Source organism: Aquarana catesbeiana, linkage group LG03 (genome assembly GCF_042186555.1).
Source record: "Aquarana catesbeiana isolate 2022-GZ linkage group LG03, ASM4218655v1, whole genome shotgun sequence".
Lineage (NCBI taxonomy): Eukaryota > Metazoa > Chordata > Amphibia > Anura > Ranidae > Aquarana > Aquarana catesbeiana.
This window is the reverse complement of record NC_133326.1, coordinates 417,780,327-417,807,433: the sequence shown is the minus strand read 5'-3', so window position 1 is coordinate 417,807,433 and position 27,107 is coordinate 417,780,327. Positions and strand designations below refer to the sequence as shown.

Genomic DNA, 27,107 nt, shown 5'->3' with positions numbered 1-27,107 from the left:
AACGCTAAGCCCAACACATCTGAACCCCCAACCTTATCGTTCTCAATAAAGAACAGTATATAAAACAATGCAATAAATTGAATAAAAAGTTAATAAAAAGGCATTGGCGAAGGCGTTAAAATTAAAAAAAAACATTATGCTGCTATAATGTCCATATAAGCTGTAATAATGTCTATAGTATTCATGTGTAAAAAGGCAACTGTAGAAGGCAGCCCCGTTTAAGGAGAAGAAGCAATCCTCTGGGTACTGGAGAAAGGACACAAAGGCGCCACTCTAAGTGCAATAGTAGGCAAAAGGTTTAATGAAATCTTTAAAAGTGGTACTCACAAAAGTACAATATAAACAGGCATGTAGGCAATATCCTGGGAGATGCATCTGATCCGGGTGCTAAATGGCGGTGGTCTCTGGTGGACAAGCTGCGCCGATGGATGCCGACACTTCCTGCCGTTGGAGCGCACGATGACAACCAGGGGGATGAGATCACTTCCGGAATCGGGAACGAAAAGGTGACGCATTTGCGGAGCTACGCTCCTTCCTCGGGCATAACGTGAACTGTAATTGGTCAGGGCTTATGCAGCCAGTGAGTGGTACGGATTGGTGCAGGAAGCGCTCTATGCGAGAGAGAGAGAGAGAATTTCACACACACCATGTTACCCATACACTTTGGTATCTGATATAATAGTGTCTTTTGTTTAATTGTCCTGTGCCTTAGTATGAGTGACTGCAGCATCATCCAATGTATAGAGCGCTTCCTGCACCAATCAGCGCCACTCACTGGCTGCATAAGCCCTGACCAATCACAGATCACGTTAGGCCTGAGGAAGGAGCATAGCTCCGCAAACGCGTTGCCTATTTGTTCCAAATTCTGGAAGTGATCTCATCCCCCTGGTTGTCACCGTGCGCTCCAACGGCAGGAAGTGTCAGCATCCATTGGCACAGCTTGTCCATCGGAGACCACCGCCATCCAGCACCCGGATCAGATGCATCTCCCAGGATATTCAGCAGAGTCTTGTTATATTGTACTTTTGTGAGCACCACTTTTTAACCTCCCTGGCGGTTTTCCCGAGTGTGGCTCGGGGTTAAAATTCAGTACCATTAGCAGTAACCCCGAGCCACACTTGGGGTCGCATTGCAGGATCCTGGGGCAGCGTTACTTACCTTGTCCCCGGGATCCTGCGATGTCCCCCGCAGTGTCCGAGGGCTCCGTCCTCCTCCGAAGCCTCTCCGTGCCAGGCTCCGTTCCCTGCGAGCGGCGCGACGCACGGGGGCGGAGCCTGGCGGCAAATTCAAAAAAATGTCAAAATCATAACACATACAGTACTGTAATCTTACAGATTACAGTACTGTATGAAATGATTTCACATCCCTTTTGTCCCCAGTGCTCTGGCCCATGCCCTGCATGCAGTTTTACATGATATACACTGTTCTTTCTGCCTGGAAACTGGAGATTGTCCATAGCAACCAAAAAGTGTCCCTTTACGTCAAAAGTGGCTTTAGACCAGCTAGAAAACAGCGATAGTAAATTAGAACACTTGCAGAATTGAGCGATAGTGAATTGTGGGGAAATTTATTTTATTACTATTTTTTTTAATTTTTTTTAATTATTTATTTTTATTTATTATATTATAATTTATGTTTTTGTGTTTCAAACTTTATCATACCCGGGATATCTACTAGACTCTGGTTTGGACAGATTTAAGTGTGTTATTGTTAAGATTTACAGACCTACAATATAAAAACGCCAAATTTCCATGCAAAATAATTGTACCGCTTTCAGCACCTAAAATCCGAAATAATCATACCGCCAGGGAGGTTAAAGATTTCATTAACCACTTCCCACCCGGCCACTGCACATAAACGGCCGGGTGGGAGCTCCCTCCTTCTGACTGGACGTTCCCAAACGTCCTTCAGAAGGAGCGGGATCGCGCAGGCGCACGCGTCACCCGGACACGCCGCATCTCTGAACGGCAGGAGTGCAATGTGATTTACCCTCCTGATCCGCACGATGGCTGTGTGTAATCACAGCCATCGTATAGTAAACATGGGGGAGGGGTGGCATTTGACAGATCGCACCGCCACGTGCCCACGCATCTGGCACATCTGCCGCCCGCCATCTTCCCACGATCAGGCACATCAGCCCGTCAACAGCAGGCACATCTGCCGCCCGCTATCTGGCACATCTGCACGCCAACATGATGAAAAGATCTTACAGCGCAGAGGAGGCTCTCCAAATACTCCAGAGTATGTCGGACGAGAGTAGCGGGGAATTCTCTCCGTCAGACTCGGATAGCGACTATGAGCCAGTGGAAAGCAGTGGCTCCGAGTTGGAAACAGAGGAAGATAGAATCCTAACAAGGAGAATCAGGAGAAATGAGCAGGAGGAGACATTCACCAGCAGCGCAACACTCCAGGGCATCCACCAGCAGCGCAGCACTCCAGGATGATATGCAGGCATCCACCAGCAGCCCAGCACTCCAGGATGATTTGCAGGCATCCACCAGTAGCGCATCACTCCAGGGCATCCACCAGCAGGCATAAACCAGCAGCGCAGCACTCCGGGATAGGCAGGCATCCACCAGCAGTTCTGCAACCTTCCTAGAAGATAGGCCAGATGCTAGCAACGGATCCTATCAACGAGGCAGTGCCCATACTAGCCTCCCAGATGTTCTACTGTATCCAACATGGCTGCCCGATACATCAGTAGAACCTGTAATACCCCTTTTTACAGCCCAGCCAAGCCCTCAGATGCAGATGGAAAATGTAACCCCACTTTATTATTTTCATTTATTTTTTACCAATGATCTCCTAACCTACATTGTGGAGCAATGTAATCTATACGCCAGCCAACATATAGCCAACAATCCAAGTTCCTCATATGCCTGTCCTTTTCTTTGGAAACTCCTCACTGTGGAAGAATTTAAAATTTTCCTTGGCCTAACCCTCAACATGGGGCTGACAAAAAAAAAAAAAATGAACTCTGGTCTACCCAACCTATCCACCACATGCCGGTCTATTCGTCATTGATGCCCAGAAGTCGCAAACCCCCCAAAAAATGTTGTGTGTGCGCACAAGTAGAGGAATTCGCCGTGACACCCGATACTACTGTCCCCAATGTCCCTCCCAGCCAGGCCTCTGTATTGGAATGTGCTATCAGAGCCATCATACTTCACTACACTATTAGTACAGTGAAGATGATTTTTTTTTTCCACTAGCTGCCATTTCTGTGAATGACCCCGACTGTTAACAACTATGCCTCTGCCAAACATGTTTCTGCCTTCAACGTGAATTGACCCGGACTGTTAAATGACCATGCTTTTGCCTGCCTCCTGAACTGATCATTTGCCCTGCCACTGTACAGCACATGGGTCTCACATAGGTGAGAGGCTCAAGAAAAGGTTTTCCGAGTGGAGAAAACATTTTTCTCCGGGTTTTTAGTTTTCTCGGATTAGGGTCTGGAGACTCGGAGGCTTCGTAGAGATTTGGGTGGGAAGAAGCCTCTACCCCTGTCCTCAGGTCTTACCTGACCAAGGCCCAATGTACAAAGTGCTGCCTGCTGCCACCTGAACTGGTCATGCCTCAGCCTGCCACCTGAACTGGCCATGCCTTTGCCTGCCACATGACCTTGCCATGCCTTTGCCTGCCACCTGGACTGGCCATGCCTATGCCTGTTACCTGAACTACCTGCTAAACCTTGGACTGTACTGAACCATGTTCATACTTTTCCATATCTGTCTGCTGCCTGGACAATTCCTGGACATTTCCTTTGGCTGTCTGGACAAATGCTTTGGCTACTCTGGAACGGTATTCCTGCCTGCTAAAACCACAGGTGAGCTTTTTTTTTTTTACCTTTTGCTCAGCAGAATGTATTTTGGGGTGTAATTCTTGGTGTGTACATGCTATGTGTTAGAAGCCTGGAGGTGCTACTTGCATGTTGGGCCTCTGTATGTGGCCAGGTAGTGGAAAAGTCTCACACATGGGGTATCGCCATACTCAGGACGAGTAGCAGAATGTATTTTGGGGTGTCATTTTGGCTATGTACATGCTATGTGTAAGAAAGATCTTCTAAATTGACAACTTTGTGAGAAAAAAAATAGGTTTTCATTTTCTTTCCACATTTTCCAAAAACTTGTGGAAAGAAATGACATGTTCAAAAGACTCAGTATGCCTCATAGAATATACATTGGGTTGTTTTCTTTCCAAAATGGTGTCATTTTGTGGGTAATTCCATTGTCCTGGTGTTCAAGGGCCTTCAAAAATGTGATAGGTACTCAGGAAATGAAATGTGTAATTTATGCCTTTAGAACGCCTGATGGTGCTATATGGATGTTGGGCCTCTGTATGTGGCCAGGCTGTGGAAAAGTCTCACACATGGGGTATCGCGATACTCAGGACGAATAGCAGAATGTATTTTGGGGTGTAATTGCAATTATGCCTGCACCGTGTGTGAGAAATAACTTGTAAATATGACAATTTAGTGAAGAAAAAAAAAAATCTATATTTCTTAATTTTTCAAAGTATTGTGGGGAAAAAATTTCAACTTCAAAAAATTCACTATGCCTCTTACTAAATACCACAGACTGTCTTCTTTCCAAAAAGGGGTCATTTGGGGGGTTATTGTACTGTTCTGACATTTTAGGGCCTCAAGAAATGAGATCAGTGCATTAGGCCATCAGTGCATTAGGACTGATACATTTTCAATAATGCGTAGCATTGGCTTGCAGACTCTATAACTTTCACACAAACCAATGATCATACAATTATCAGAATTTTTTTTACCAAAGACATGTGGTAGAATACATTTTTGCCTAAATTTTCGACAAAATTTAATTTTTTTGGTTTCTTTTAAAAGAGAAAGTAGAAAATTTGGGTTTTTTTTACTAAATATTCGCTCTTTTTCCGCTTATATCACAAAAAATAAAAAATGAAGTGGTGAATAAATACCACCAAAAGAAAGCTCTATTTGTGTTTACAAAATGATAAAAAATTTCATTTGGGTACAGTGTAGCATGACTGAGTAATTGTCATTCAAAGTGAGAGCACTGAAAGCTGAAAATTGGTCTGGGAAGGAAGGGAGGTGAAAGTGCCCAGTATTGAGGTGGTTAAATCTTTTGCCTACTATTGCACTTAGGAGTGGCGCCTTTGTTTCCTTTCTCCATATGGAGTCTAGAGCACATCCGTAAATCCATAGAAATTTCCTGATTGGTGGCAATATCAGACAGGAGGGTCGAGGAAAAGATCACAATATCATCCACAAAGTATAAAAAGATGTATAAAAGTACATACAGACAACGTATAAGTAGGGTAATGAGCATATATATATAATAATGGCAACGTCTGTCACGTGGTATGTGACGGCAGATGCGCCGTGCGTGTGACGTCAGCAATGACGTCACTGCGCCGACGCTCGGCCATGTCATCTGGTGTATCCATATGGGGGAGTTCCCGCGCCTGTTGCGGAGTGTAGACTCGGCTCAGGTGCGCTATTCTCCCCCTTATTGGTTCACTGACGTGGCGTTGGCGGCATAAATTCATCCCCCCAGTGTAGTGAGCTGCTCTTTATGAACAGTCTCCATCTGGGGTCTCTACACACCAGCTGTATCGGCTTGCTGGTTGGTGTTTTGATACAATGCTGGGGTAAGGCACTTTCCTGTTTTTGTTTTGTTCTTTATTTTCTCTCTTCCTCCTTCCACCCTCCTTTTGTCTGATGCAGTCTTCACATTATTATTCTTTTCACGTGGCAACTTCTTATTTCCAAATAATCCCTCCACATCTATATAATCATTCATCACCCCTACACTCAGCCCCCCCCCTTTTTCCTTCATACTCCTATTAGCATTGTACTTTCACCTCTTTCTTCTCTGACACCTACTGGGTTCATTATCTATATACCATTATTACTTTTAATTATATTTTAATTACATTTCTATACTATACATATATTTTGATATTTGTTCCCAGATGGTCCTCTATGGATTATACACTGTGGTTTGTTATATGGATATCTCAGTCCCACCACACACGTCCCCACACTGCCCGACATTGCTTCTATGAAATATGCCGCCTCAGCTCCCGTGGGGGAGCCATGTCCTCGGCCACCCTTATGCTGACTGCCCCGCATTGCATTTGCTGTCTGAATGGGTGAGTGTGGACGTTTTTTTAGTTTTATACATCTAAAATAATATATACGTATTCTATTTAGAGAATGATTTATTCCATCTTTACTTATATACTCCATAGATATGTCTATTGCATCTGCTCCTGACGAGTGGGAAAAACCCACGAAACGCGTCGAGCTACATCTGATGCCACAACTACACCTTATATGGACTGATACTTACCTATTTTACCATTCTTACTCTTTGATTTTATCTATATACTCATTTATGAATACATTCATACTATGTGGACGCATGTACCAGTATTGGGCTTTTTGCCATTATTATATATATGCTCATTACCCTACTCATACGTTGTCTGTATGTACTTTTATACATCTTTTTATACATCATGTTCAGGTCCTATGCAAACCCTGCTATATACAAGATGAATTATGTATTTATGTTACTCAAATAAATTATAATTTGCATATACCTCCACTACCCAGTTGTTTCATTTAAAGTCCCAACTTCCTTGTACTTTGAACCAAATTATCGGGATGGAGGTACCTTCGGGTGCTTCATTTAAAGTCCCAACCCCCCCTTCTTGTTTACCAATATCATCCACAAAAAGCGAGGCTCGGAGAGCATCTTTGCCAATCGCGATACCACTTAATTGTGTAACAGTGTTAAGTAGTCTAGATAGGGGTTCTATAGCTTTAATAAAAAAAAGTAGTGGCGATAAAGGACACCCCTGCCAAGTCCCTTTACCTAAATCAATGGGGTCCGAGATAGATCCAGAGGTGACCAGACGTGCAGAAGGAGAGGAATACATGCAACAAATTAAATCTAGTACTGGACCTAAGAAGTAAAAAACCTCCATGGGGGGGGTCAAGAGTGCGGGGGGGAACCATGGCACTGGGGGGGAGGAGGCAACGGCACGGGGGAGGCCACGGCACTGGAGGGGGGGGATCAGGAGGCCACTGCACTGGAGGGGGGGGATCAGGAGGCCACAGCACTGGAGGGGGGGGGATCAGGAGGCCACAGCACTGGAGGGGGGGGGATCAGGAGGCCACAGCACTGGAGGGGGGGGATCAGGAGGCCACAGCACTGGAGGTGGGGATCAGGAGGCCACAGCACTGGGGGTGGGGATCAGGAGGCCACAGCACTGGGGGTGGGGATCAGGAGGCCACAGCACTGGGGGTGGGGATCAGGAGGCCACAGCACTGGGGGTGGGGATCAGGAGGCCACAGCACTGGGGGGGGATCAGGAGGCCACAGCACTGGGGGGGGGGGGATCAGGAGGCCATAGCACTGGGGGGGGGGGATCAGGAGGCCATAGCACTGGGGTGGGGGATCAGGAGGCCACGATGCTGGGGGAGGGTTGGGAGTCCATGGCGCTGGAGGAGGGGAGCCCTAGACTTGACACAATATACCTATTCATTAATCAAGAGTGGTATTCAGCTTCTGCAATGTTTCCAAAATTTCCAAATATCATATATGTTTTATGATTATTATTGTATATTAATCTTGCTTCACGATAGTGTTATATAATAAATAGGTCCATCAGTCTGAGGAAAAAAAAAAAAAAAAAGTCAGCAGCTACAAATACTGTAGCTGTTTACTTTTAATAAAAGGACTCTTACCTGTCTAGGGATCCAGCGCTGACCTCACCAGGACCGGTTTGACGTTGGTCTTCGGGTCCCCGGCATATTTACTGTGGGAAGATGGCAGTGACTCCTTGTGGGTTAACAGCTGGCTTCTCCCACAGTACATGCTCCCTTAAAAAAATAAACTTCAGGGTGCAGGGGGGTTGGTAATAAGGAGGTGGTGGGTGCTGTAATCTCATCTCCTACAGATGAGTTATAAAAGTTACAGTGCACCCTAAATTGAAATTGCTTAATTGGTGGATACATTCGTATCACTGATGGGTGACGGACAACCTTTCCTGAACCTTTGATGGAAACTTTACTTTTATGATGCTTGTTTGACACTATTTGTGTTTAAGGTTTGTTTTTATGATGGTGTATTTGGGGCTGCACATATACCGTATATACTGGAGTATAAGTCGATCCGAGTATAAGTCGAGGCCCTAATTTACCACAACGTGCGTGCAGGCGTCCGGCGTCCGTGCGCGCAGGCGTCCGGCGTCAGTTCACTGTTCAAAAGCCGCGCCTCCTCCTTGTCCATGATAGGCAGAAAACTCTATTTCCCAGTGGTCAGCCTATCACGGACATTCTTTCATCCTCATACCACAGACGAGGATGAGAGAATGACTGCCTATCACAGACGAGGAGGCGCAGCTTTTGAACAGTGAGAGCCTGCCGAGTGCTATGTAGCACACACTGGCCGCCGTCTGCCTGCATGATACGCTGATCATGTAGGCAGACAGCGGTGACTGGAGTATAAGTCGGGGGGGGGGGGGCACTTTCAGCCCCAAAAAAGGGACTGAAAATTTCGACTTATACTCGAGTATATACGGTAATTTTAAATAGTTATCTGCACTATCACTTTATCATTTTACTTTTAGGTGCTGCGTTCACCCTATTAACTGAGGAATAATCACTTGCCTACTGGGCACTTTCACCCCCTTCCTGCCCAGGCCAATATTCAGATTTCAGTACTGTCGCACTTTGAATGACAATTGTGCGGTCATTCAACATTGCTCCCAATTTTTTTTTACTTTTTCGAGACAGATATAGCTTTTGGTGGTATTTAACCACTTCAGCCCCAGACCATCTTCCTGACCAGACCATATTTGCAATACAGCACTGCTTCGCTTCAAATGCCAATTGAGTGGTCGTGCAATGTTGTACCCAAAATGTATCTCTTTTTCCCCCATAGAGCTTTCTTTTGGTGGTATTTGATCACCTCTGCGTTTTTTATTTTTTGCGCTATAAACAAGAAAAGAGGGACAATTTAAAAAAAAAAAAAAAAAAAAAACACACAATATTTTGTGATTTGCTATAATAAATATCTCCACCAAAAAAATGTAAAAAAAAAAAAAAAAAATAATAATTCATCAGTTTAGGCTGATATGTAATACTTCCATATATTTTTAGTAAAAAAAAAAAAAAAAAAAAAAAAAAAAAAATCGCAATAAACGTATATTGATAGGTTTGCGCAAAAGTTATAGTGTCTACAAAACAGGGGATAGATTTAAGGCATTTTTATTATTTTTTTTTTTTATTTTTTTTTTTTTTTTACTAGTAATGGCGGTGATCTGTGATTTTTTTTTTTTATTTATCACAGGGATCTTCAAACTACAGCCCTCCAGCTGTTGCAGAACTACACATCCCATGAGGCATTGTAAAACTCTGACATTCTCAGACAGGACTAGGCATGATGGGAATTGTAGTTCCCGAACAACTGGAGGGCCATAGTTTGAAGACCCATGATTTATCAGGACTGCAACATTGCGACAGACACATCGGACACTTTTTTGGGAACAGTGACATTCATATAGCAATCAGAGCTAAAAATAGCCACTGATTACTGTATAAAAGTCACTGGCAGGGAAGGGGTTAACACTAGGGGGGGCGATCAAGGGGTTAACTGTGCTCTCTGACTGTGTGTTCTAACTGTAGGGGGAGGGGACTGACTATAGGAGATGACAGATCATGGTTCCTTTTGGGAGGATCTGCATCTCCTCTCAGAACAGAAATTTGTGTGTACACACATCCCTGTTCTGCCTCTCGTGGCCATGATCGCGCGTGGCTGGCAGTCATCGCGACCGCCGGTCATGAGCATCGGCACCCCATCGAGTGCAGCGGGTGCCTGCTATTCCGCTTAAAAGGAGCAGACGTAAAGCTACGAAGGCTAGTGGGATTGTGCCGACCTGCCGCAATATAATGGGCGCGGCTGGTCGGCAAGTGGGTAAAGTCAAACAGCCTCAACCACCAAACTTTCCATTTTATAGTAACAGAAAAGGGGTACCAACATCATATCAAAGTTTTCTGGCACTGCCATTAAACTAATCCTGTGCTCTAACCCAGCTTGGGCTGAGGACAGTTCATCCCTGGTGATAAAGGGTGAAGCAGCAGTGCTGACTTTAGGCACAGCGGCTAAGATTGCCCAGAAGCCTCTGGTCTCTCAGGGGGATACAACACTATGGTTACAACTAGGCTCCTACGGAGCTACTGACATAGGTGTTCCCTTCCCTGTAGTGTTACCTGCTCCTCTTTTTTTAAGACAATGCAAGCCACAAAAAGGGAGTACCTGGGTTTAGTATTTACATACCTCAGAAGGGCTAACCAAGTCCCTATGCAACAATACTGCTAAGCACCTTAGCCTGCCAAGCAACTTATTCTTCTCCTCAGTCTTCACATAAAAGCCGGTTTTAAATGGATCCAATCTGTCAATCCCCTGATTAATTTAAGAATCATTTTTTGGCCCGAAGACCTGGAGCTCAGAGAGCTCAAAAACATGCACCCATCCACCTTGCAGACACTGGTAAAAAAAAAAAAAAACTGAAGTACTTCCTGTATGGGAGGGGTTATATAGGGGATCGCTTCCTGTATAAGAATTTGTCTACCAGTGTCCATTCACCTAGAGATGGCACATAACCCAGTAGGTAATGAATGTTAGCCTAACTCTGTGTCCGTGATGTATGATCAAGAAAAAAGGTTTGTGGTTTTTCAAAATTTTCGGTCTTTATTAATGTAGCAAAAAATAAACCCAGTGGTGTTTAAATTCCCCAAAAGAAAGCTATTTGAGTGAAAAAGAAAAATTATAAAAATTTCAATTGGGTACAGTGTTGCATGATTGCGCAATGCTCATTCAAAGTGTGACAGCGCTGAAAGCTGAACATCGGTCTGGGCAGGAAATGGGTAAAAGTGCCCAGTAGGCAAACTGGTTATTCACCAGTGTGTTATGTTTTGCGAAACTAAAAAAGAGCTAAAAAAAAAAAAAAAGTTTTAGCTTCTGTTATAACATTTTCTAAATAAGCAATTCTCCTCCTTCACTTACTATGCAAGCTAAATTTCCATGTTAGGAAATAAGGTGAAGCCGTATAAACTCCCATTGTAGAGAATAACAAAAAAGGAGTGTGTCAAATAATGGTGCAAAAAAAAACAAAAAAACAAACTATTTTTGCTTTTATAATTGAATCTAGCACAAATTCACCTAATTGACAAAGCTAAGAGAATTTTCTCTTTGTAACTTCTGCTTAGCAAATGAGGAGATTCTATGTGAGCAAAAAGCATACTTTTTTTGTTTCCTTGCACCCGATTAGGTACACTTTGTAAAGTTGCTAGTCAAGACTAATTGGAAGATCAAAATATGTCTGGTTCTGGCTGGGAGGGAAAAAAAAAAAAAAAAGTGGCCAGCTTGTTCCTAACAAACTAAAGACTAAAGTTCACTCAAACCTGGAGTTCTGCTTTAAAAGAAAGCTCAACCACGCTTATGAATTCATGGAGCTTTGCCTTCAACCATGGACTCCCATTCTCCTCCTGTTGCCTGCACTACTGATAAAAAGGAGCTGGAGGATCGCATGACCAGATCAAAGTGGATTAAAATAAAGCAATTACACTGCTGTATTTTATTTAGCATGCAGCATAAGAGAATGGGGAGGCAGCATTGAAAAAAACTTAAAACTTTGGCCTTGGTAATTGGCCTCATCTACTACTTAATGAATACTTTGATTCTGCTTGTTCACTTTGCAAACAAAATTTACTTTAAAAGGGAATATGCTCTACATTTTAGTAAATCAGGTGAACTATTGATTGTATGAAAAGATGATTAGGTATTGCAGTTATGTTTTTTTTTTTTCATAAGTCTGTGGTCACAAGTACACCTACCTGGTAGTGCTGTAATGAAATCCCGCTGCAGCATGGGCTTCAAATAGGAGTTAATATGACCATGCTGGTAGTGACACATTCGAGATATAAGGTGCTCAACAAACTCAACTTGATCTGATTCAGACCACTGATCAAAAAATTTTATACACAAGTCTTTTTCTTTCTCATAATTGCCATCAGAAGTGCGTTTTCTGGGTACAATCACTGATGAAGTTCCATTACTTATCTGTAAAAAAATAAATAAATAAATCATGTGATGCCCATAACATATTTACTGTATATGCACTAAAAGCTTACACGTGAACAGCCTATGGTTTGTAGCAAGAGATATACAAATAAGCCGCCCCTGAATCCCTCTTACTCCACTGCGCCAAAGAAAAGTGCAAAGCTATATAAAAGATGTGTAAATGAATACAAAATGTGTGTACATACATAGTGTACAGTGAAAAATGCTGCCACTTAAATAAAAACGTAAATTGATCAGAATCCCAAAACTATACCTCTCATGTGTACAGATATAGTGGCGATAATATAAATTGTGTAAAATAATGAGTCAGAGCAGCATGATGCCTATTGACCCTCTAATTATACATAAAAATAATAGTAACATGAAAAAAAATTATTTTTATCATGAAAAACACGTGAACAGCCTATACCTTCATAACAGTTCAGAGTGCGAGTATCTATGCGAGTGTCAAAAAAGCACCAATTAGTTTTAAACTGGCTTAGAGACATTACTATTAATAGTAAACATAAATGGAGAGTAAATGACTGGGAAAAACAAAAAGGTAAATTATTAGTATCTTTTTCAGCTCTGTGTATACAAAGGAAAATGGGGGAGCTCAAATCCATAACGGGGAAAGCATTGACTAAAACCCAAAGACCCAGAAACATTTAGACAAAATAAAAAGGTGCATAAAGCACATGGACCAGACAGCTTAGGCCGGCCATACACGGATCAAACCATTAACAGGCAGGCTAAAAATACCAAGCTGATCGATCGATAAACTTGGGTACAACCAGCCTACTGGATTCTCTTGCTAATATCTCTAGCGACTGCTATAGCAGCTAACAATCTAGCTCTTCTCCCAACGGAGATCTGCTTACACCTCTCCCCCTTGGATTTTTACTAAAGCCATTTTCACACCAAGGCACTGGCTGCGTTGACGGTAAAGCGCTGCTAGTTTTAGCGGTGCTTTACTGTCGTTTTAGCGGCACTTTTCGGCCGCTAGCGAGGCGCTTTTAACCCCCGATAGCGGTTGAAAAAGGGTTAAAAGTGCCGCTTTGCAGACGCTTCAGCAGCACTGCCCATGGATTTCAATCGCAGGGACGGTTTAAGAGCGGTGCATTAACTTTTTTTTCCTGTCCTGCAAGCACGCCATCCCAGTGTGAAAGGAAGAGGCAGTTTACAGCCACTTTTCAGGTGCTATTTTTAACGCAAAAACGCCTGTAAAACGCTTCAGTGTGAAAGTAGCCTAAAACAGTTGACAGTTTCTCACACAAAGTCAATGTGCAAGCTAGACTACAGAGTTAGAAAATGCTGTTGATAAATATATTGAAAATTGGATAAAACACCGTATTTCGAGAGTAGTGGTTAAGGATTCATGCTCTGAATGGTCTAAGTTTTTTAATGGCGTGCCTCAAGGTTCAGTGTTGGGAACCCCCTGAAAATCAGGGGGAAATAGTGTGTGCGTGTTATACGCCCATCCCTGCTGTCTCTGAGGGAAGGGGAGCAAATGCCGCTGAATTACATAGAGCCACGTTCTCCTGTGTACCCGGTGCATCGTTACGCAAAGCCACGCCTCCTGGTTCCACACTGGGCCACTGTTCTGTCTATCATATGAGCAGGGCCAGGAGGCATGGCTGTGAGCGACGGAGCCCAGGGTACACAGGAGATCGCGGCTCGGTGTAATTCAGTGGCGCTCGCTCCTCCTCCCTCGGAGACAGCAGGGATAATCCAACACTGGCAAGGATGCAATGATGGAAAAGGTGAGGCTACAGATGGGGACTGAACAGGCTGCATTGTTGGACAATTTAGTGGCTGCAGATGGGCACTGGTGAGGCAGCATTGATGAGCTGTGACCCTAATTTTGCTTCAAAGTTCTTTATTTAAAATGTAAGGTTTTTTTCCTGAAACTTCCCTCTTAAAATGAAGGTGTGTGTTATACACCCATAAATACAGTATATGATATAGAAGGATTGTGAGGTGTAGTAGTCTTATGAATATATTATAACCTTTTTGGGGATGAGAAAAACTTATGCCTTTAACCACTTCAGCCCCGGACCATTTGGCTGGCTAAAGACCAGAGCGTTTTTTGCGACTCAGCACTGCGTCGCTTTAACTGACAATTGCGCGGGTGTGCGACGTGGCTCCCGAACAAAATTGGCGCCCTTTTTTCCCCCCCAGAGCTTTCTTTTGGTGGTGGTTGTTCATCTCTGTGGTTTTTATTTTTTGCGCTATAAACAAAAAAAAGCAACAATTTTGAAAAAAAAAAAAAACGCAATATTTTTTACTTTTTCCTATAATAAATATCCCCCCAAAAAATATTTAAAAATACGCATTTTTTTCCCTCAGTTTAGGCCGATACGTATTCTTCTACATATTTTTAGTTAAAGAAAAAAAAAAAATATCGCAATAAGCGTTTGGTTTGCGCAAAAGTTATAGCATCTACAACATAGGGGATAGTTTTATGGCATTTTTATAATTTTTTTTTTTAACTAGTAATGGCGGCGATATGCGTTTATCGTGACTGAAACATTATGGCGGACAGATCGGACACTTTTGGCGCTATTTTGGGACCATTCACATTTATAGAGCAATCAGTGCGATTAAAAATGCACCGATTAATGTGTAAATGTGACTTGCAGTGAAGGGGTTAACCAGTAGGGGGTGCTGCAGGGGTTAAGTGTGTCCTAGGAATGTGTTCTAACTGTAGGGGGGATGGGCTACGTGTGATGCGACACTGATCACCGCTCACAATCACAGGGAGCTGTGATCAGTGTCCTGTCACTAGGAAGACTGGGGAAATGCTTGTTTACATCACAATTTCCCCGTTCTTCCTCTCCGTGAGACGATAGCGGATATCCCCGCGGAGATAGAGTCCGCGGGACCCGTGATCACACTCACGGAGCTCGCGGGGCGTGCGCTCACAATACCGCATCTTAAAGGGCAACGTACAGGCATGTTAATATAAAGAGTAAACACAGGTGATTGATAATAAATGGCTTCAGCCAAACACTAAGCATGATTGAAAGAAACGTTTGTGTTATTCATATTCTCTGAAAAACGGCCAAGAAATCAAATTCTGCCAGGGTAAGTAAACGTATATGCACAACTGTAATAAAATAGAGATCTCTCTCTCTCTCTCTATATATATATATATATATATATATATATATATATATATATATATATATATATATATATATATATATATATCTCTATCTCTCTCATTTAATACCTTTTGGGAGGACCACCGCTGCACATTGGGAATGGTGCTTATTTCCAGAAGGGAAGGGTTCACCCACAGAGAAGCCTTGTACACACTACTAGTTTTTTTGGGTTAAACGGATAAAAAAAAAAACCTGACAGCTCTCCACCCCATCATTACACTCCGGTTAGTGCTCTCACTCCCTCAAGAACCAATTCTGGCCAAAAAAAAAAAAAAGGTTAGAGCAGGATGCATTCCTAAATGAACAAATTATTAAAAAATGGATGTTAACATTTGCAGACAATAAAACCAGGGATAGTTGATACCTCGGGGGATTATGAAGGATTTTTCTCCTCCCCCCCCACCCCAAAGCACCTTGTCCCCATGTTAATGAGGACAAGGGCCTCTTCCCGACAACCCTGGCCATTGGTTGTCGGGGTCTACGGGCGGGGGAATTATCGGAATCTGGGAGCCCCCTTTAATAAGGGGGCCCCCAGATCCCAGCCCCCCCCCCCTATGTGAATGAGTATGGGGTACATCGAACCCCTACCCATTCACCTAGGGAAAAAAAAAAGTGTAAAAAGAAACACACTAGACAGGTTTTTAAAATAATTTATTAGGCAGCTCCGGGGGTCTTCTTCCCACTTCGGAGGGTCTCTTCCCCCTTCTCTGCGCTCTCCAGTGCCTTCTGCCGGGCTCCTCCGCTAAGTTCTGCTCTTTTGCTAGCATTGGCCCGGTCTTCACCGTCGTCTTCTTCCCTCTTCTCTTGTTCCGATGTTGAAACGACGCTCTCTTCCACTGTAATGCTGCGTGCACGGTCCGCAACTAATTGTACAGGGATGGGGCGTGGTCAACGGGTGATGTCACCCGGTGTCCCGCCCCTTATGATATTACAGTCCCAGGGCATGATGGGACTGTGACGTTGTAAGGGGCAGGGATCACCCGGTGACCACGCCCCATTACTATATAAGTCGTTGCGGACCGCGCATGCGGCATTACAGTGGGAGAGGGCGTCGTGTCAACATCAGAAGAAGAGAAGAGGGAAGAAGACGACGGTGAAGACCGGGCCAACGCTAGCAAAAGAGGCGGCAAAAGAGCAGAAGATAGCAGAGAAGCCCGGCAGAAGAACCGGAGAGCGTGCAGAAGAGGCCAGAGAGCGTGCAGAAGAGGCCAGAGAGCGTGCAGAAGAGGCCAGAGAGCGTGCAGAAGAGGCCAGAGAGCGTGCAGAAGAGGCCAGAGAGCGTGCAGAAGAGGCCAGAGAGCGTGCAGAAGAGGCCAGAGAGCGTGCAGAAGAGGCCAGAGAGCGTGCAGAAGAGGCCAGAGAGCGTGCAGAAGAGGCCAGAGAGCGTGCAGAAGAGGCCAGAGAGCGTGCAGAAGAGGCCAGAGAGCGTGCAGAAGAGGCCAGAGAGCGTGCAGAAGAGGCCAGAGAGCGTGCAGAAGAGGCCAGAGAGCGTGCAGAAGAGGCCAGAGAGCGTGCAGAAGAGGCCAGAGAGCGTGCAGAAGAGGCCAGAGAGCGTGCAGAAGAGGCCAGAGAGCGTGCAGAAGAGGCCAGAGAGCGTGCAGAAGAGGCCAGAGAGCGTGCAGAAGAGGCCAGAGAGCGTGCAGAAGAGGCCAGAGAGCGTGCAGAAGAGGCCAGAGAGCGTGCAGAAGAGGCCAGAGAGCGTGCAGAAGAGGCCAGAGAGCGTGCAGAAGAGGCCAGAGAGCGTGCAGAAGAGGCCAGAGAGCGTGCAGAAGAGGCCAGAGAGCGTGCAGAAGAGGCCAGAGAGCGTGCAGAAGAGGCCAGAGAGCGTGCAGAAGAGGCCAGAGAGCGTGCAGAAGAGGCCAGAGAGCGTGCAGAAGAGGCCAGAGAGCGTGCAGAAGAGGCCAGAGAGCGGGGAGAAGAGGCCAGAGAGCGGGGAGAAGAGGCCAGAGAGCGGGGAGAAGAGGCCAGAGAGCGGGGAGAAGAGGCCAGAGAGCGGGAGAAGAACCAGAGAGCGGGAGAAGAACCAGAGAGCGGGAGAAGAGGCCAGACAGCGCAGAGAAGAAGGAAGAGACCCCCGAAGTCAGAAGAAGACCCCCGGAGCTGCTTAATAAATTATTTTAAAAACCTGTCTAGTGTGTTTGACACTTTTTCCTAGGTGAAAGGGTAGGGGTACGATGTACCCCATACTCATTCACATAGGGTGGGGGGCCGGGATCTGGGAGCCCCCTTATTAAAGGGGGCTCCCGGATTCCGATAAGCCCCCGCTCGCAGACCCCAACAACCAATGGCCAGGGTTGTCGAGAAGAGGCCCTTGTCCTCATCAACATGGGGACAAGGTGCTGTGGGGGGGGCGCAGGGCGCCCCCCTGCACAAAAGCACCCCCCCCCCCATGGTGAGGGCATGGAGGCTGGTACGGTTCGGGGGGGCTCCATTCCTGACCAGCTGGGCTGCATGCTCATATAAGGGTCTGGTATGGACCCCCACGCAGTTTTTTCGGTGTAGGGGGTTCCCCTTAAAATACATACCAGACCCAAGGGCCTGGTATGCTCTCGGAGGGGGAACCCATGCCGGTTTTTTATTTAAAATTTGGCGTGGAGTTCCCCCTCAAGATCATTTGAGCCCAAGTCGCATTCCAAAGTCGGATCATGCGATACGGCGATCCGACTTCAATGATAGTCAATGGGCTGAAGTAGGATCAAAGTCAGACAAAAGTAGTACAGGGAGCATTTCAAAGTCGGACCGACTTGTGTTGGACCAGTTAGGATGGCTCCCATAGGGAAACATTGATTTTCACATGTCATGCGACATGAGCTCCCAATGTCGGAGCATTTGTCGCACTAGTGTGAACCCAGCCTGAGATGGTTCTACACCTTCATTTGAGTCCAGCTGTTTGATTATACTGATTGGACTTGATTAGGAAAGCCACACACCTGTCTATATAAGACCTTACAGCTCACAGTGCATTTCAGAGCAAATGAGAATCATTAGGTCAAAGGAACTGCCTGAAGAGCTCAGAGACAGAATTGTGGCAAGGCACAGATCTGGCCAAGGTTACAAAAAAATTTCTGCTGCACTTAGGGTTCCTAAGAGCACAGTGGCCTCTATAATCCTTAAATGGAAGACGTTTGGGATGACCAGAACCCTTCCTAGAGCTGGTCGTCCTGCCAAAATAAGCTATCGGGGGGGAAGAGCCATGGTGATAGAGGTAAAGAAGAACCCAAAGATCACTGCGGATGAGCTCCAGAGATGCAGTCGGGAGATGGGAGAAAGTTGTAGAAAGTCAACCATCACTGCAGTCCTGTACCAGTCGGGGCTTTATGGCAGAGTGGCCCGACGGAATCCTCTCCTAAGTGCAAGACACATGAAAGCCCGCATGGAGTTTGCTAAAAAACACTTGAAGGACTCCAAGATAGTGAGAAATAAGATTCTCTGGTCTGATGAGACCAAGATAGAACTTTTTGGCCTTAATTCTAAGCGGTATGTGTGGAGAAAATCAGGCAATGCTCATCACCTGTCCAACACAGTCCCAACAGTGAAGCATGGTGGCAGCATCACCACTGTGGGGGTGTTTTTCAGCTGCACTGGTTGCAATCGTGGGAAAGATGAATGTGGCCAAGTACTGGGATATCCTGGACAAAAACCTTGTCCAGAGTGCTTAGGACCTCAGACTGGGCCGAAGGTTTACCTTCCAACAAGACAATGACCCTAAGCACACAGCTAAAATAATGAAGGAGTGGCTTCACAACAACTCCGTGACTGTTCTTGAATGGCCCAGCCAGAGCCCTGACTTAAACCCAATTCAGCATCTCTGGAGAGACCTAAAAATGGCTGTCCACCAACATTTACCATCCAACCTGACAGAACTGGAGAGGATCTCCAAATCCAGGTGTGAAAAACTTGTTGCATCTTTCCCAAAAAGACTCATGGCTGTATTAGATCAAAAGGGTGCTTCTACTAAATACCGAGCAAAGGGTCTGACCATGTGATATTTCAGTTTTTCTTTTTTAATAAATCTGCAAAAAAGTCAACAATTCTGTGTTTTTCTGTCAATATGGGGTGCTGTGTGTACATTAATGAGTAAAAAAAATGAAGTGAAATGATTTTAGCAAATGACTGCAATATAACAAAGTGAAAAATGTAAGGGGGTCTGAATACTTTCCATCCCCACTGTACATACATATTAAACATACCTAGAAGTTGGATATACAAGTATTTTAACTGGAAGTCAGACAAAGCGGGTGGAGGGGGTATAAATCTTTTATATTAAAGTAGTACTTCAAGTGGATGTAAACCCTCTCCAGCAGTCAACCCATGCTGGATTCATTGATCTTCTTCTGGATTCTGGGTTGGGCTGAGACCCATGTGGTTTGCACTACTGAGCCATTACCTGTCGGTCTGGACATCCAGTCATGTTCATATCTTTGAGTCCTATTCTATTTTTTTCTTGGGATCTGAGGCTCATTTATATCTGACCTTTTCCGAGAAGAAACATTGAGGGAATTCTTGTGAACTTCTTCTTCGGGGTTCCCGTTGCTGTGGGCTGCCTGCCCGATGTAGTGAGAGAGGACTCGGAGGCTCCATCATCCCTGGACATTTCCACAACTAAGCTTGTTCTGACCCCCCTGAGTAAGGGCGGTCGCAGGCTTTCTGGTAAGCCTTCATCTTTACCATTTGGTGGTGGGCTGCACGGGAGGTGGATCGAATATTCCCGAATCCTGCAATATATCTTCCTCCGGATCTCTTTTGGATTTTACACATTGTTATTTGGGACACTTTTTTGAACTTTTTATTTTATTTTTCACTTTTATTATTCTTTTCACACATACCTATTTCTGGCATGGTCCCATATTTAAAAGGAATATCACTATGTATTGTATAGATATAAGCTTTAGATGATTATTTTTGGTGTATTTACATTGTTTATTCGGCATTACACCCTAGCATTATCAGAGATTGTGCACCAATTTCTAATCACCAGTTACACTCTTATGTCCAGCGCTACACTGATTGCTGTATATTTGATCTTTGCCTTATATCGAGGTTATAGTGTTTAGCAGCAGGATTTTACTCAATCTTTGTCACTTACGATTCATTTATTTTTCACATCTTCACATTTATGCACGTAGCGCGGTTCCTTATTTATTTATAATGCCTTATATAACCTCTAGTACATCAGTCCCCAGCTTCTCTGGGTTCAGATGCTGCTCTTCCCTGCACAGGGCCCCTAAAGTGATTGTAAATGTTGAATTTTTTTCTTTTAACCACTTAAACCCCCTTCCTAACTATGCCAATTTTCAGCTTTCAGTGCTCTCACATTTTAAATGACAATTACTCAGTCATGCCACACTTTACCTATATGAAATTTTCATTTTTTTCATTCACACAAATAGAGCTTTTTTTGGTGGTATTTAATCACCACTGGGTTTTTTATTTTTTGCGCTATAACTTAAAAAAAAAAAAAAAAAAAAAATTTGGTAAAAAAATAAAAATGTATTTTTCTTAGTTTCGGTTATAAAATTTTGCAAATTAGTATTTTTTCTTCATAAATTTTGACCAAAAGTGTAGTGGCACAGATGAGCCCTGTAGTGGCTTGAGTGGCACTGTAGGCAAGGATGAGCACTGATGGGCACTAATATTGCACTGTAGTAGCACTGCAAAACAGTAAAAATCAATTAGACTTCAATTAGACTTCAATTAGACTTCAATTAGACTTCAATTAGACTTCAATTAGACTTCAATTAGACTTCAATTAGACTTCAATTAGACTTCAATTAGACTTCAATTAGACTTCAATTAGACTTCAATTAGACTTCAATCTCTCTCCTCGTACGCTGTATCGGTGTGAGGAGAGAGCTGAACCCCTGCATGACCAGAATTGTTTTACATTGGGATTGCTCCGTCATTGGATGGAGCAATCACATGGTAAAGGCCCGCTGTCATTGGCCCTTTTTCCGCAATCCGTGATGCGCTGGGTCTGGTAAACCCAGGGAGCACGGAAACTTCCGTGTGCGCGCCTGGGAAGCGCAGGTTCGAGAGGACATCCCTGGACGCCCTCCCAGAACTAGCCGACCACGCTGTAGCGGCTGGTCTGCAAGTGGTTAAAGAAACATGTCATACTTGCCTGCTCGGTGCAAAACTATTACACAGAGCAGGCGAGTATGACAAGTTTCCCCCCCGCCAGCACTTATGGCTCCTCTTGCCTTCAGAGTGCCCCCATAGCAAGCCACCAAGTATAATATAGTGTACCCCTATAGCAAAGTAAAACAACAACTTCTGCCTTTAGAATCACTCACTTCCTTCTCCTGCCCAGCACTACATGTCCCACGAGGTACTGCTCCTCACATATTCACAAGCCCTCAGGCACTTATTGACAAGAATAGATGCTGTACTGAGCTGTATGTGTGCTGCACTGCATTTTCTGATATGTAAACAAAATATTGCTTCTGTACCCAGGCCAACTAATTGATTATGAAAATATTTCAAGTTATTTAAATAATCGATTATGCCGATTAGTGGTTTTGGCCCTAGTACAATGTCATCAGACCAGTTCTGCCAATGAAGGTCCCGTATCACCGAAACACTCACATTGCCCCAATCACTGAACACGAGTAAAAATAAAAAAATAAAAAAAGAAAGTCTCACACATGGTATTACCATACTCAGAAGTAGTAGCAGAATGTGTTTTGGGGTGTTATTCTACGTTTGCCCATGCTGTGTGTGAGAAATATCTTATTACATTGACAACTTTCTGCATTTTCCAAAAACCTGTGGCAACAAATGTAGCCTCTTCAAAAGACCCACTAAGACCCACTATGTCTCTTAAATATCTTGAGGTGTAGTCATTTTGTTGGTGTTTACACTGTCCTGGTGCTCCAGGGCCTACAGAAATGTGACTGTGAGGAAATTAGGCGTGTAATTTATCCCCCTAGAACACCTGAAGGTGCTCCTTGGATTTTGGGCCCCTCTACATGGCTAGTATGTGAAAGAGTCTTGCATATGTGGTAACACCATACATGAGAAGCAGAATGTGTTTTGATGTGTAATTCTAAGTATGCCTACATGTGTCTACGAAATATTTTATTGACTGTGTGAAAAAAAAAAAAAATTATACAAAACACACATACATACTTTTTCATTTTATTTCCCGAATTTTCCAAAAACTTGGCAAAAAAAGCCTAATAATGCCTTTCAGAAAATACTTGGGAGTATCTGCTTTCCAAAATGGGGGTAACTTTGTAGGTATTTATACTATCCAGGGCCTCCAAAAATGTGTTAGGTAGTCAGGAAATTAGATGCATAATTTATGCTCATTCAAAATACAAAAAAGGTGCTCCTTTGATTTTGGGCTTCTCAAGGCTGTAAAAGTGTCACACATGTGGTATTCCCCATACTAAGGAGACACAACAGAATGTGTTTTGGGGTGTAATTCTTAGGATGCCTATGCTGTGTGTAAGAAATAAACTTGTTAAAATAAGAAGCTTGTGAGGAAAAAAAGATAAAAATTACATTTTACAAAAAATTGACAAAACATTCAAAACTTCAAAAAAATTTACCATGCCTCTTAATACACTGGACTGTCCATTTTCCAAAAACGAGTCATGTGGGGGGCATTAGTCTTGTCCTGGCATTTTAGGGCCTCATGAAATTAGATAGGTAGACAGTACATCAGGACTGATCAATTTTTAAATACATTCAGTTGTGCTCATAAGTTTACATACCCTGGCAGAATTTATGATTTCTTGGCCATTTTTCAGAGAACACAAAAACGTTTCTTTCACTCATGGTTCATGTTTGGCTGAAGCCATTTATTATCAGTCAACCGTTTACTCTTTAAATCATAATCACAGCAGAAACTACCCAAATGACCCTGATCAAAAGTTTATATACCCCAGTTCTTAATACCGTGTATTTTCCCCTTTAACATCAATGACAGCTTGAAGTCTTTCGTGGTATTTGTGGATGAGGCGCTTTAACTTCTCAGATAGTAAAGCTGCCCATTCCTCTTGGCAAAAAGCCTCCAGTTCCTGGAAATTCTTGGGGTGTTTTGCATGAACTGCACGTTTGAGATCTCCCCAGAGTGGCTCAATGATTTTGTGGTCAGGAGACTGAGATGGCCACTCCAGAACCTTCACTTTATTCTGCTGTAGCCAATGACAAGTCAACTTGGCCTTGTGTTTTGGATCATTATGTTGGAATGTCTAAGTACATCCCATGCACAGCTTTCTGGCTGACGAAAGCAAAATGTTCCTCCAGCATTTTTTGATAACATACTGCATTCATCCTGCCAACAATTTTGACCAAATTTACTGTGCCTTTGTAGCTCACACATCCCCAAAACATCAGCGATCCACCTCTATTTCACAGTAGGAATGGTGTACCTTTCATCATAGGCCTTGTTAACTTGACTCCTCTCCAAATGTAGTATTTATGGTTGTGGCCAAAAAGCTCAATTTTGGTTTCAACACGCCAAATGACTTTGTGCCAGAGGGTTTGAGGCTTGTGTCTGTGCTTTTGGCATATTGTAAGTGGAGCGTTCTGCACAGGCTGCATGAAAAAAAAGATTACAATATATGCCCAACAAGGACCAGCAACGTACTGGTATGTTGCTGGACTTTGAGTGGTTATACCAGAATGATACCTTTACTTTACCTACTTACTTTACTGTTTACAGTGTTTAATTGTTAACCATTTTTTTGTCTTCCGGTACGCCATTCACGAATTTGAGTGGTTATACCAGAATGATGCCTGCAGGTTTAGGTATCATCTTGGTATCATTCTTTTCAGCCAGCGGTCAGCTTTCATGTAAAAGCAATCCTAGCGGCTAATTAACCTCTAGACTGCTTTTACAAGCAGTGGGAGGGAATGCCCCCCCCCCCCACCGTCTTCTGTGTTTTTCTCTGGCTCTCCTGTCTCAACAGGGAACATGAGAAGGCAGCCGGTGGTTCCGCCAGCTGACCATAGAGCTGATCAGAGACCAGAACGGCTCCAATCATCTCTATGGCCTAAGAAACCGGAAGCTACAAGCATTTCATGACTTAGATTTCGCTGGATATAAACAGAGCCATTGGGAAATTGGGAAAGCATTTTATCAGACCGATCTTGGTGTCGTCAAATGCTTTGAGGGCAGAGGAGAGAACTAGCGTCTAATAGACCCCATATATAAATTGCACCATGCATGTGAGGTATCACTGCGAAGGTCAGATCGAGGGCAGTAATTTTAGCAGTAGACCTCCTCCATAAATCTAAAGTGGTAACCTGTAAAGGCGTTTAAAAGCTTTAAATGTATGTAGTTTGTCGCCGCTGCACGTTTGTGTGCAATTTTAAAGACAGTTTTTTGGGGTTTTTTTGCACAAAGTTGTCACTAAATGATATATTGCTCAAATATGCCATAGGCATATGTGAAATGACACCCCAAAATACAATCTGTTGCTTCTCCTGAGTAGAGGGACACCACGTGTGAGACTTTTTGGGAGCCTAGCCACATACGGAACCCCGAAAACCAAGCACTGCCTTCAGACTTTCTAAAGGGTGTACATTTTTGATTTCACTCCTCACTACCTATCACATTTTCAGAGGCCATGGAAATACTCACCATGCCCCTCAGCAAATAGCGTGGGGTGTCTACTTTCCAAAATGGGGTCATTTGGGGGGGGTTTGTGCTATCTTGGCATTTTATGGCCTTCGAAACTGTGATAGGTAGTGCGGAGTGAAATCAAAAATTTACGCCCTTAGAAATCCTGAAGGTGGTGCTTGGTTTTCGGGGCCCCATACGCGGCTAGTCTCCCAAAAGGTCCCACATATGTGGTATTCCCGTACTCAGGAAAAGCAGCAGAAGGTATTTTGTGGTGTAATTGAACATATGCCCATGGCATGTGTGAGCAATATATAATTTGGTGACAACATTGTGCAAAAAAAAAAAAAAAAAATTGTTAAATATTCATTGGCTGCTTTAAAGCCCCACTAGGGTTTTTTTTTTGTACTTTTTTCGTTTGTCATTTTTCTTTCAACTTGTGGCAAAATATAAAATATTTCATGGACTCAACATGCCTCTCAGCAAATAGCTTGGGGTGTCTACTTTCCAAAATGGGGTAATTTGGGGGGGGGGGGGGGGGGTTGTGCCATCTTGGCATTTTATGGCCTTCAAAAATGTAGGTAGTGAGGAGTGAAATAAAAAATTTACGCCCTTAGAAATCCCTTCCCATATCCCGCCTTTGCCTCGGTCCACTGCCCATTGGATCATGGGAACTGTAGTTCCCTGTGCAAGACACAGATGCTAGTATAGTGGAGGTCAATGACGCGCTCTCTCTGCAAGACTCCTCCCAGCAGCGCTATCTGAAACCAGCAGCACAGGCTCAAAAAGGGGGGTGCGAGCAAGCAATTGTAGGTGTAAAATGAGGTAACAAATATTTTATTTGTCAAATTCAATAATGTGTCTCTTCTCCATGAGCTTTGTTCACTAAAAATATATAGGCTGCCTTCAGTTGTACTTTAATCCAAACACAAAATGATAGATGTTATCATTAACACCATATATAGTATGAATCTGTATCCAAAAATTCACAGACCCACCAGGATAACTGCTCACTGTGCCACCCTAATTGATAATATATTTATAAATGATATTGTACACAACATAAGTGGACTATAAATCAATGACCATCTGCCGATTTTTGCCGTATATGACAACTACAGGACTAACCTGACCAAAAAAGAAAAACAGTATACAGAGGGAGAACAATAACAGCATTTAAAAATGATTTAAAGGTACAAAACTGGGATATTATATAACAAAGAGTGCATATAATGAATTCTTCAGCATATTCATTAGACTATAGGATAAAAACTGCCCTATAGAAAAAAAAAATAGTTAACTAAAATATATCGATCACCTTTGGATCACAAAGGGTTTACAAATTGCCTGCAAAAAAAAAAACACTATGCAGAGAATTCTTAAGACCAAGAACGAAGGATTCAGATATTAAAGTCCAACTCCACCTTCGTTGAGGAAAAAAAAACAAAACAAAAAAAAACTTGCCCCTATGGGTGATCTATGTACATTACAAGGATTTTAACAACCTTTGTTGCAGATTCCTATCTTTTGTTATTCTGACGAAATCCCTGGATGTTTGTCTGTGTCCATGTGGGAAAGTGAGTCTAAAGGGAGTGGCTGCATAATTATCAATCAGCTGTGCCCCTGCAGGGCTATAATGAGGAAAACTGCTGGGCCTGCCTCCCTTTAGACCTGATTTCCTATTGGGAGTAACTCACCAAAAATTAGATTTGTTGCAGGGGATGCCTGAAATCTGACTTGTAGCTTAGTGCAGACTTCTGGGAAAATTGGTGAGCCAAACACACAAGCAGGAAATTATGTTTCTGGGGCGAGTTCTGTACACATTCTGTGTGCAAAACACCTCCAGGTATCCATATTGCAGTGCATTTTCAGAAAATCACAGTGCTGCAGATTGAAAAGATAATTTATAACATTTAATTACAATATGACTTGTTTCGCAAGTTCACATTATGCTATATTTTCTATTGATAACACACACACGCTATTTGCACCCGATTTTCAGGGTGAAAAAGTGCGCATTATACGCCAATAAATACAGTATTTAGTCTGAGTGAAAGTTGAGAGGTGCCAATCATTAAAAATTGATCACACCTGATGTATAGACGACCTCTCTCATTTCTTGAGGCCCTGAAATGTCAGGACAGTATAAATTGCTCAAATGACCCCTTTTTGGAAAGTAGACAGTCCAGGGTATTTAGTAAGAGGCATGGTGAGTTTGTTGAAGTTGTAATTTCCCACAATTCTTGGGAAA

At 43.5% G+C, this 27,107-nt stretch overlaps 1 protein-coding gene across 5 annotated transcripts in view; it reads right to left on the bottom strand.

Moving 5' to 3' along the window:
- Positions 1-27,107, bottom strand: part of FBXW11 (F-box and WD repeat domain containing 11) — a 637,027-nt gene that overhangs the window by 405,348 nt on the left and 204,572 nt on the right. For all 5 annotated transcript variants that reach the window (XM_073620748.1, XM_073620747.1, XM_073620746.1 and 2 more), the window contains one exon: positions 11,893-12,118. In XM_073620748.1, coding sequence (XP_073476849.1) covers positions 11,893-12,118 — 226 coding nt within the window. The remainder of the gene's footprint in view (positions 1-11,892; positions 12,119-27,107) is intronic.